The sequence below is a fragment of the Oryx dammah genome, unplaced genomic scaffold (assembly GCF_014754425.2).
Source record: "Oryx dammah isolate SB20612 unplaced genomic scaffold, SCBI_Odam_1.1 HiC_scaffold_20, whole genome shotgun sequence".
NCBI classification, from domain to species: domain Eukaryota; kingdom Metazoa; phylum Chordata; class Mammalia; order Artiodactyla; family Bovidae; genus Oryx; species Oryx dammah.
In genome coordinates this window covers 56,967,946-56,980,097 of record NW_024070204.1, presented here as the reverse complement: position 1 = coordinate 56,980,097, position 12,152 = coordinate 56,967,946, and the positions used below count along the sequence as shown (strand labels likewise).

The 12,152-nt window shown below is 36.2% G+C and overlaps 1 protein-coding gene across 6 annotated transcripts in view; it reads left to right on the top strand.

The window, feature by feature from the left end:
* The window catches only part of ADAMTS6 (ADAM metallopeptidase with thrombospondin type 1 motif 6), a 290,379-nt gene that overhangs the window by 256,122 nt on the left and 22,105 nt on the right, over window positions 1-12,152 (top strand). For 3 of the 6 annotated variants that reach the window (XR_005724832.1, XR_005724834.1, XM_040262603.1), the window contains one exon: window positions 4,863-5,067. The exons of 2 other annotated variants lie outside the window; for them this stretch is intronic. Coding sequence is in view for 1 of the 4 variants with exons in the window: in XM_040262603.1 (XP_040118537.1) it covers window positions 4,863-5,067 (205 nt within the window). In the remaining 3 variants the exon portion in view is untranslated. Of the gene's footprint in view, window positions 1-4,862; window positions 5,068-12,152 lie in introns of those variants that run through there. One more of the 6 variants, XR_005724835.1, reaches the window with a different exon arrangement.

Below are 12,152 nucleotides of genomic sequence, written 5' to 3'. Positions count from 1 at the left end.
AAAGAATGTATAAAAGTGTATTCTCACTGATAGTATGTACATAAGACTGTTGTTTCCCTAACCTGAACAACACTTGGTAATATTATTTTTAAAACAATCTTTAACTATTTAAAGGGGGAAAAAAACCCTTTATATCTAATTGCAGTTTTATTTTTTGTACTTCTAGAATTGCTGATGCAGCTAAGCATTTAAAAATTATGTTCAGTGGTCATTTCTTTTTTGTTTTTTCTCTTCATGGCCTGTGCCATTTTTCTATCAAAGTGCTTATCATTATGTTATTGTTTTGTATGAAGTCTTAATAAATTAAGATTTTTAACTCTTTTGGAAATATTTTTTTCTAGTTTGTTATGATCTAGTTTTACTTATAAAAGCTTTTTTTTAAATACTATATAGGAAAACTATCTATCTAACTTTTATTTGTTTCATTGGTATAATGTTAAGAAGGCCTTACCCAGTTTATGCTTATGCTTTCAAAGTCTTTTTTTTTTAATGTAAACTCTAGTCTATCTGAAATATATTTACCTGCTTTGAGGAAAGGACCTATATTTATTTTCAGATATTACTGTTTTCCAAATAGCATTAATTTATAATCCTAAATGGTACTTTTTAATCAGAAACTATCTTTTCAAATAATGAAATATTTTAAATGTCCTTTAGTCATATTGGAGACTTTATAAGTAGAGACTGGAAAGAAAAAGAGGGCGATAAGATTTGTCCTTATATTACGTAAAGAAAATGACAGGGACTAGGAAGAATAGACAAAAGAGGCATTGATAAAAAATACTGATAATCGTGTTTATTTGAGAGACTTTAAAAAGCCAAAGGAAGTCTTGCTGGGAAAAAATAATGTGGTCAGAGGAGCAACTCTTTTATGGGAATGAGAATAATAGTCAAGGTGGTCAGGTGATTAGGGAGAGAAAAAAAAAACAATAATTCTAAAGGCATTGAATGAAAATAGTGGGATTCATGACATAGGCAGAAATCATTAGGAAAAGGAAAAGGGAGGAGTTGATGTTAAAGAGCATGACTGATAGGAAGTTGGTGCCTCACCATAGGAAAAGGAAGTAATGCTGAGTTAGAATCCAGAGAAAGGCCAAGCGTTCAGTTTTCACCATGCTGTCTTTTAATAGCAAAAAGATTTCTGTATATGACCTCATGTGAAGAATCTTTAAATACTGAATATAATTCCTGTATGTAACTTTGATTTTTAAATTGGTGAAAATCAGAAAGGTGAAAGCAATAGAATACAGTACATGGTGCTGTACTGTGCTTAGTCCTGTCCGACTGTTTACAACCCCATGTACTGTAGCCTGCCAGGCTCCCCTGTCCATGGGGATTTTACAGGCAGGAATACTGGCATGGGTTGCCATGCCTTCCTCCAGGGGACCTTCCCAACCCAGTAATCAAACCCAGATCTTTAGCATTGCAGGCAGATTCCTTATCGAGCCACCAGGGAAGCTCTATAAAAATAACTATAGTACAAGGCAAAATATGTTAAGTATGATAAGAGTTATAAGCAAAAGGAGTCACACTGGAGAGAGATTTTTACCCAGGGGCAAGGTTTTCTTAATAGTATCTTTTTATTTTGAGTCATTGCACCTCACTCCCATGTACAACCATACTCTTAAGTTTAGGAAAAGATCATCAAATCCTGTATGAAACTCCAAAATATCAGACCTGGGAGGGATCCTAGAAGTCAACTCCCATCATCTCACTCCCTTCCTCCAGTATTATTGTTTGTCCTCTTAATGTACAGATACTGTAGATTGGATTACACAGGCTATATCAAGCCACTCTTATTTCAGACACTCAAAAGTGAATCCTACTAACTGTACAGCTTCTTGATCCTGGTGAGAATGAAGACAATTTTATTGTAGGTTCTTCAGCTCAAAAAGAAATAGCCCCAGTATTATGCAGATTATAATGATTCAGCAGCTGATAATCTCTGAGAATTTTCATGCTCGTATTTTACCACTGAATCTAGAGAATGAAAAAACAGAAATAGGGAGAATGTCATCAGAGGGTCAAATACATGGAAAATGATGAGGAAGCAGTCTGTCTTAAACTGGACAGAAGAGTGGTGAAACTGGGACTAGTAGATACAGTGGTAAAATTGCAAAACTGTTTAAATATCTGGATGGTGATTTAATCCTTTAGAGAGACATGGGAAGGGATGATTTGCTGAGCAATAAAGATACAACAGAGAGGGACTGAGTGTGAAGCCTGAAATCAAAGTTAAAGTCAGAAGGGAAATTAGGAGGGTAGATAATGTTTTTACTTTCATACATTTCAAGTTAAATGCTAGAGAGATACATATAGGCTAAGAGATGGTTGGCAATAAAAGAGAGGATGAAGAATAAAAAGGCAGAGGTGGCCCTGGCCTTGTGAGCAAAAATAACAGCAACACCTCCTGAGTCATTGCTGTTACTCTGGGCACCTGTGTTTAATTTGAAGGCCTCCATCCCTCTTACATTATGAGACCTAATGAGATCATGGCTGGAGGTGGTATGACTGAACTTTTTGTGGCTGAGTTATACACAGTACTGTTTTATCCCCTAATCTTGGTGATGAAATCATTGTTTCGAATTGAATCAGAGTTTCACTATGGCTGGCATGCAAGTTATTATTCTCAGTACACATTTTCCTCTTTACCAAAAATGGTACTAACAACTTAGGATCCTATTAATCTGTGGAAAACAAAATGGAAAGAATATGAAAATCACTTTAAATCTCTTCTGGAAAATGACTTAGAAAAAAGATGTTGATGTCAGTTTTCTAAAATTCCAGATTAAATTGTCACTCTTTAAGTAAATTTTAGATTGAAAAATTATAAATTCTTTACAAAATATATTTTAAGTTTGGGAAACTGGTTAATTATATTTCTAAATGCTGGTTTCCCTCTGTCAGTAAAGATAATAAAGATAATAATGAACAAAGGCCATTGTGGCTTATTTGGCTGAGTGTAGGGTGCCGTCTATGGGGTTGCAGAGTCGGACATGACTGAAGTGACTTAGCAGCAGCAGCAGGCTCAAATTTAGGACACTAGTACTCTGACTTCACTAAGGTATTATCTTCCATATACAAAACTGACACAACTGAATTAAGCTCATGGAAAGAGGTGACATTTGTTCTTAAGTTTTATACTCTTCTCTCTGGTTAGTCTCCTACCCAAGAGCATGAGCGTCTCCATTTAGCATGTATGCATGATTTATAAGCATGGATTGAAGAAAATGTCTTTTGACCTCATGTTTGTGGTTTAGATTCTACTATTTGTTAGAAATGTTGCATTGTTGGAAGTGAAATTCAGTGGATAACAGTGGATGTGGGATCTAGTTCTAGCTCCATCATTGCACTTATCATGATTTTGGAAAACTGTTTTCCTAACACAATGTCTTACTCTCTTCTATAAAACAAAGCACAGTGCCTTGAGCATAGTAGGCATTCAGCATATATTCATGACATTAAATAAAATAGTGTATCAGCCAGAACTCTGGTGGAACTAGCACAACTTCAACTTCAGCTAGCTTCTGCACTGAAGAGAATTTATTGGTTTATATTAACAAAGCCGAGGGAAATATAAAAGTGGACCTAGCTTCAGGAATGGCTGGAATCAAGCACTCAAATACTTTGAAGACTGTAGCTCCTCCTCTGCATTCTTTCAGATCAGTTAATTCCACTTGACAGGGAACATGGCCATCATCAGCTCTTATATCTTTATATACCTTGTGACCAGAAAGGAAAGTATTCCTTTTGCTTACGTTTAGATGTAAAAATTCTAAAGCTGAATTCTTCTTGGTTTGGTTGGGATCATGATTAGTACCCTTGGACCAATTAATGTGCCCAAAAAGTGAGTCATGCAGAAATATGGCACAGACACAAACATATACCTGAAATTGCATATATGGAAGTTCATTGATGACTTTAGGCATGGTATACCTACAAATATGAGATATGTTCTTTTATTAAGACATTTCTGTTTCTTCCACATTAGCTCTGTAGAAGCTGTTTTTAGGAGTAAAGGAGGTCAAAGCAAGGGATCTCCATGTTTTCACAGACCTGGCTCAGGACTCTACTCCTACTGCAGAGTCTTCAGCACTCCCATGTCTTCTGAATGGACACCTGGGCCATCTCTGCCCCTAGAAGGACAGTAAAGACTTGTGTCTTATGCAGAGCGTGATGCACATTTCTGGGAATCAGGAAACAAATCCCTTGCTCCTGCAGGGTGGTTTTATCACCAAACACTGAATTGAGGGAGAACCTCTCTCAATATAATAATAAAAATGGCTTCTGTGACTTGCTTGTTATGTGTCAGATGTTGGTAGAAGCGCCTGAGACCCGGTGACTAGCATATCTTGTCTTAGTTATGTTCAGGGTGATAGCTTGAATTTGGCCATAATGAAGTATCTATATCACAAAAACTGGCAAATGCGATGGATCAAGACTCTTCCTCCCGTGAGGAGCCAGTTTTTAACATTTACCAGCATGTGTCCTTGGAGCTTCGTATGTTACCTTGCTTAATCCTCATGAAAATCTCATAATTGGTATTGTTATCCTCATTTTAGAAATTAATTTAAAAAATGGAGAAAAAGTTTAAAAACACATAATGCATTGCTTGTTTGAACGTGTTTGCCTGTTGCAAAGCCCATGCACTATACTCTAGAAAGCAGCTAACAGTGGTTTATCTTTTCCTTATGTATATGGAAACAGTTCTTCTGTTTGTCATTTGTCACGTCAACAAACACTGAAATGTTAGCTCTTCTGGGACGAGGAGGTAGTCCACTGATATAGTGCCTTCACTCTGCTGAAATCTCTGGCTGCACTGAGGGAATGCTTTTCTGTGTTTCTTTCACTTCTTGCTGCAGGTGGTTCATTGGGGACTGGTTGGAATGTAGCAAGACTTGTGATGGTGGGATGCGCACAAGGGCAGTACTCTGCATCAGGAAGATTGGACCTTCTGAGGAGGAGACACTGGACTACAGTGGTTGTTTAACACACCGGCCTATTGAAAAAGAGCCCTGCAACAACCAGTCGTGTCCCCCTCAGTGGGTGGCTTTGGACTGGTCAGAAGTAAGGAAATCTGAGGCTGTATGTTTTGAGATGTCTTAACTATCAATACCAAAGCATTTAATATTAAGGACACCTGAGCGTGTGAGCGTCTTAGAACTTAACAAGTAAGGACTGCATAACAGTGAATTTGGCCATGTTATACTTTTTTTGCTGCTTGCCAGGAACTAAAGGTTTTGGGGGTCAGGAAACTCAATGAGAAACTAGTAATCAGTTTGATTAAAAACAAGCCTGAAGTGAATTTGAGGGACTATTATAGTGAGTTAAGGTATATATACATATATATACCTTATGTATATTTTTCTCTTTTTCTTTCCTTTTTCTTTGCTATTATTGAACAGTATTTATAGGCTCAAAACAAGTGATATGTTTATCTTTTTTTTTTCAAAGTAACTATATTAAGCCTAACTATATTAACTCTTACATATGAATTTGTTAATTGATTATCACATATTATGTATCTATATATATTTAAATTGCTTCTGTGGAAGAAATATGGATTTGAGGGTTATAACATATCAAAAAGTCAAATTCAGATTTTATCATTACCTCCACTTACATGATTAGTGAGGAAGATCTGACTAAGATAATGTTTTTCTGGCATACATGTAAAAAGTCAAATATAATCCCAAACCCTCAGAGAAATGGTCTTATGAAAAATAAGGTAAGAGGTAGAGTTAATTGACTCTTCATTCTGCATGAGACATACACATATACATATTGTACCATTCTCTACTTTTCCTAAAGAGGAACTGAATCTTTCTCAAGTGTTGTTTAGTGTTAGAAAGGATGAGTATCTGGCTATATAACTAAAGATCATTTTTCTAAGTTAGCAAAACAGGATGCATTTCCTGCTGGAAATATTGTGGTACTTGCTTTAGGTATTTCCTGTAGACCTCATAAGTTTGTGAAAAAAATAAACAAAAATAATTAAACACTGTTCTTTAGGAACCTATGGATGTAACTTTTCTCCCTGTGAATCTTACTACTTGAGTAGCCTTATTTTGCTAGAGGGCTGGGGTTGAAAGAGAGACTGTATTTAAAATGGTACATGGAAATGGAGATTCTGACCAGTTGTGGTTATCTGTGGAATCTTTGGGAGAAGTTGGGAGTGTTCTCCCAAGTTTCCTGGCCATAGTCCTTCTTCAGTAATTATATTCTGCCTACCTAACTTTTATTTCTGTTTCAATCAAATGTAGAGATATTCCTGGTATTATTCACTCAGTGGTTATGGAAAAGGTATAAACTCTTCTGTTACCTACAGTGAGTGATTAACTCCTAAATTCGTTTGGAAGATAAAATCCATTGATAAAGAAGAGACATTTTATGGAACTGTACATGTTAGTAGTTGTTTTACTTGCAAGTCAGTGCCCAAAACCCTTGTAGAAATTCATAAATAGGTGTTGATAATGATGGCAACATTGTTACTGGAAAATCATAATGAGAGACCTGATGATTGGCTGCAATGTTTGAAGGGTTTTAAGCCAACTCAATAAGTATAATTGGGTGCTTTCTAACCTTATTGGGATAGGGACTAAGGAGAATTCAAAAGAATCTCATAAACTTGGGAAAATAAGGAATATCTATGAAACAACTAGAGAATAACATAAGACTGGGTTTAACACAATGGTGGATTGTATAAGTGATACAGAGATTCAGAGCTAAGAAGGTCAGAATAGCCTGGAATAGAATCAGAAGGCTTTTTAGTTGATGAGAGTTGAACTGAATATTGTAGGAGTGTAAAATCTGAAGTAGGGAAGAGAACTGAGAAACTGGAGACGTATTCCTGATAAGAGAAACAACTGAACAAAAACACAAAGAATATGTGGTGAAAGTAGGGTGGGAGGAAAGGATTTGTTTTAAAGAATAAATGGAAGATAGATTGAAAAAGTAGTGATAGGTTAAAGCAGGCTTGAATACAGAACTTTATACCACATCATTCTTCTGCAAAAAGTAGAGAAAAACAGACAAGTTCAAAAACAAAAACTAGAAAAAAACTTCTGCCAATCACTAAAACAGCAAAACCTTCTCATGTGCAGACTCACTTCACATTGGTCTCAGGACCTACATTTTTCTGTGTCATTATATTTTTATTTTAACATGAAACACCAAATATTATCACCTTAAAATATACATTGTGTAAACTACTGTATATTTCCATTTCAAATACCATTTTAAGATTTTCTTCCTAATTCAATCTCATGTAGGTTGTAATTACCCTACTCTTAGCATTTCAATTCTCATCTCTCCAGTCTTATAAGTGACTTGCTCAAATGGTTGTATGAGGCTGTTAGGCACTCCTGGAAGCTGCCTGAAGAAATATATGTAAGTGAAGGGGACTTCTAATCACATGTCTGCTATCTCTTTAAGATAGCTGAGTCAAAGCTTAGGGTAGAGAAGTAGAGCCAAGGGCATGGAGTACACAGGTTGGGACTATCACTGCCCCACCCTACCCCTACCTTACCCCACCCCCCACCCCACCCTCACTCCCACCAAAAAAAATTAGTGGGCTATTGTCTCTCTACAGGCAATGCAGGAAAACTATTCTGGGGTAAGCATGAGTCAGGAAATCCTGCCATTACCATCTCAAAGATTCTAGTTGAACATCATCAATACCATCATGTTGATCTTTTGTTCTGGAGGAGAGATGATTTTTGCCCCATTCAGTCTCTCCTGTGTATTTTCCAAAGAAGAGGGTATACTCTCACTCTTCCACTTCCCTTTACCACAAAACCTACCTCTTCTCTAGATGAATTAAAAATAAGTAGAAGTAAATAACATTAAGTGAAAAAATGTTTGAGTAGCTATGGAGAACAAAGTGAGAACAAGGAGCCTGATCTTCCCAGAGGAATGTAACATCTCCCACTAATGAAAAAAGGGGGTCCCAGCAGAAGAGCAGGCAGTGTTCAGTCTCTTTCACTTTACTTTTGCAAAGATAATTTCACACAATATCTTTCTGACACACCCATGAAAACTTTCCTCCTTTTTCTGCCCCCTTCCCACTTCCAACTATCAGCTGTCTGAGCTCTGCTAATCACAAGGGTGAGGTTCAACTGGTGAAAACATGTTGCAGTAAGAGGAATGTACCCTCTGACCTTTTTCTTTTCTTTGCCGGCTGCTCTCACATAAAATTTCCATTGTTGCAAAGCCAGGAACCATTTTCCCCATCAGTGAATCCCACCCCACGCTTATGGCAAAAAAAAAAAAAAAAAAATTCAGCCAAATTACCTTCATGGAAAATGACTTTTCTGCAGTCTTTTGTGGAACTAATGAAGCCATGGCTTTCCCATTTCCTACAATCTAGCCTCACTCCTGGGATCACCCATACTATGTTGGACTTAAATGGCTTTCTGTTTTTTACCTCTCTTGGCATGTTACTCTGAAAGCATTGCTGTGTACTGTGGATGGACTCCAGCAATCCTTAGCCATTCTTTTGATGTATAAGAATGGTTTCTTTTGACTCCCACAGAGTACCCATTGAAAAAGGTCTGTTTCTTGTACTTATTCTTCTACAAGTGGATGACTGGCATCATACTCAATTGACTTTAGGGGGTTTACATTTAGGTAGCATTCCTTAAGAAGGATGAGGGTGGGGTAAAATCTACCTCCAAGTCATTCTTTGTTTTAGTAGATACTTGTACTATCACCATGTTTACTCCTAGGTTCTACTCTGGTGCCGTAACTAAGTAAATTAAACCCACTTATCCAGAGAGAATTCAGTCTAACCCCAAAATGTTAATATTTCTATCCTTTATAAGTGAGAGCCAGATTATTTTCCCTGGTGTGGTTTCAAAATTTTTTCTGCAAAATGTGTTTTTGCTTCTTAATCGTAAAATGTTAAACTGAAGTACAAATGTATCTCTCATTAAAATCACCATCTATATCCAACTGAGATGAGAACAAAAAAATAAATCATCTGATCAGATTTTAAATAATTGTAAGATTCTGATTATATGAATAAAAGAGGAAAGATATTTATCTGCAATAAGGAGAAATAGAAATAAGTTTACTGAAGAATCATTCTCCACTGAATTACCTTCCGCCCAGCTATTATAAGAATGAATTGAATGGATTTTGACATTTATAACTAGACTTTTGTCTAAAAAATGACTTTATTACTGAACTAAGTATTCAGTTTCTAATTATTTCTAGTGAATTTTACTGCATACTCAAAAATGTGCAAAAATACGCCCTTTACATGAGTACAGACTAATATTGTCTCTAAAAAATGCTCTGAATCATTCATGATTAATTTACTGCCTACTAATCATATGCATAATCATGGTTTCTCTTGATTTTCTAGGATTTCTTATTTTGGGGGGTAACTAAATAAAACTGAGGCTGTCCGATAGATAAACATCTTTATTCATCAGAAGGCTAGAGAGGCGAAGATGAAATGTAGCTTAAATAAAGAAGAGGGACAAAGTAATAAAAACAAGCTGAGGGATGTCTCTGCTTGAGCATCGCTGACATAAGGTCAGAAGAATTTGGAGGATGAAGCCCTACTTAAATCAAAGCTAGTCTAAGTGACATCCTTGTGCCTTTATTATTTTTACAAGAAATTTTTAAACACTTAATTTTATAATCACCCTCTAGAAGAGTTGAGATTATGACTATAGACATGTAATATTCATTGCTAGATCTTCAGGGCTTGGGGCCATTGTATTCATTGAATCTTAATGTAGTTCTCAGTCATTCACTGTTTTGAGAATCCAATTGATTATCTGTTTATTTCCAGTGCTATAGGATAGAATATCCATGGCTTACTTAGTGGAGCTTGGGCTATAATTTTCTAAAATTTTTCTTGTTTCAATAGAAGATGTTGTATGTTAAGCTTTGCATATAACTTCACATTGTCCCACAGAGGATTTCTACATTTATCTTTCAGATCATTTTTTCAGAACTGCCATGTGAATTTATCTGCACTACTCAATACTTCAGCTTCCCACTAGTAAAATGAGTGTGAAAACAGCACTTTGTGAGGTTTCTGTGAAGATTAGGTAGATTATGGTATGCAGAGGGCTTAGAACACTTAATAAATTTCAGTGTTGCTTTCTCATTTTATTCTTCTCCCTATTGTCATCGATCTCATTTGGTTCCCTGGGGACTTCTCAAACACAAATGAATGAATCATCTGTCTTTGGACTTTGGCACAGGCTCTTAGGGAAGGCTGCTAGATATCACTACAGTGTTCAAATAAGAGCAGAAGCTTCTTGCTACTGTAAAAAGATATTAGAATAAACAAGAGACTTATGTCCCAGGCTTTAATTAACTTTATTTTTTAATTGAAATATCGTTGATTAACAGTTTTGTGCAGATCTCTGCTATACAACAGAGTGACTCAGTTATACCCATATAGACATTCTTTTATCTGAGGCTTTAATATATATACATATGCTTTTAAGATATGAAGAGAGAAAGAGAAAGGCTTGAGTACATTTTTCAATAAATTTTCCCAATATAGAAAATTAATCATAGCCTCAAAATATTTACTGAACACTAGACTGAACACTAAACTGAATACTAAATACTAATCGGAATTCCTGATGCATCCTATATGTCTCTGCTCATATCCCTAAAGTCTGAAGTACCCCTCTATCCTTTTGTACTTTACCTCATTTATTTTTAAAATAATTAATACTTATGTATTCATGAGACTTTGTTTCTATGAATGCTAAGAGCTAAAGTATGGATTAGAACAGAAGCCTTAGAATTTAGTTCCAGCTCTACCATTTGCTGTCTGTTTAACCTCAATTAAGTTGTTTAAGCTTCCTGTAAAAGGCTCAAAAATATATATGAGAATAATGTATTGAACGTATTTTGTGAACTGTGAAACTCTAGTGGAATATAAAGCAGTAGGATTATCATTAACAATAATAATATTAAACATTAAGAGAGTGACAGAAATTCTCTAAAGCTGTGTCTTCTAACACTGATAAATGGTAGAAGAAACTTGTGTGAAGTCAAGAGGACCAAACACAAGTGGGGCAAGCTCAAGAGACTCAAATCAGGGTTCTATTCATTCTATAGAATGCATGATTGCAAGATACTGTCACATGTCTTAGTTTCTTGAAATATAAAGTAACATGGTTGTGGTGAGGATTAAATGAGATAACATATACAGAGTTCATGATGTAAGGTCTGACATCCAGGAAACTCTCAGTAGGTGTTAACATTAGGTCTGCCATTTAATCGCTGCATGTCTTTGTACCAACCACTTACCCTAAGGTTGTTTCTTCCTTTTAAACATAATTGTCATCTCATAGGATTTTTGTGAGAGCTTTGTGAATTACAGCACTTAGCACAGCACTTGATGCCTATCCCTTCTCCAGCAGATCTTCCCAACCCAGGAATTGAACTGGGGTCTCCTGCATTGCAATCAAATTCTTTACCAGCTGAGCTACTAGGGAAGCCATTGATATCTAGATTATTTATTAAATGGCGGCTGCTATCATAATTACTGTTATTAATAGCAACGGTAGTCATAGGAGTAAGTCTCCCCGTGTGGCTTAGTGGTAAAGAAACCGCCTGCCAATGCAGGAGATGAGGAGACTCGGGTTTGACCCCTGGGTCAGGAAGATTCCCTCAGAGTAGGAAATGGCCACCCACTCCAGTATTATTGCCTGAAAACTTCCATGGACAGAAGAGCCTGGCAAGCTGCAGTCCATGAGGTTACAAAGAGTCTGACACAACTGAATACACACACACACACACACACACAGTCATAGTAGTAGCAGCAGCAGCATTAGCTTTATGCCTATTGAAGTGAATCTGGAAAGGTAAGCAGAGCCTTCCTATCAGTGTATAGTAAGCATATTTAAAGAGTTTGAGTTTATGTAGGATTTTTTAAAAAAATCAAAATAGAACATAATCAGATATGTGGATTGAAGTAAGACAAGAGCAAGGAACAGGAGACCTGTTAGAAAGTCATTGCAATATTACATGCAAGAAATGATGTTTGTTGGTAGGAGGGTTAGTGACAGTGGAGACAGAGAGAAATCAACAGATGTGAGAGAGGTTTAGAACTTCAGTTAACAGAACCTAGTGATTGATTATGTGGGTAGAATGAAGCTGCAGCTGAAAAGAAG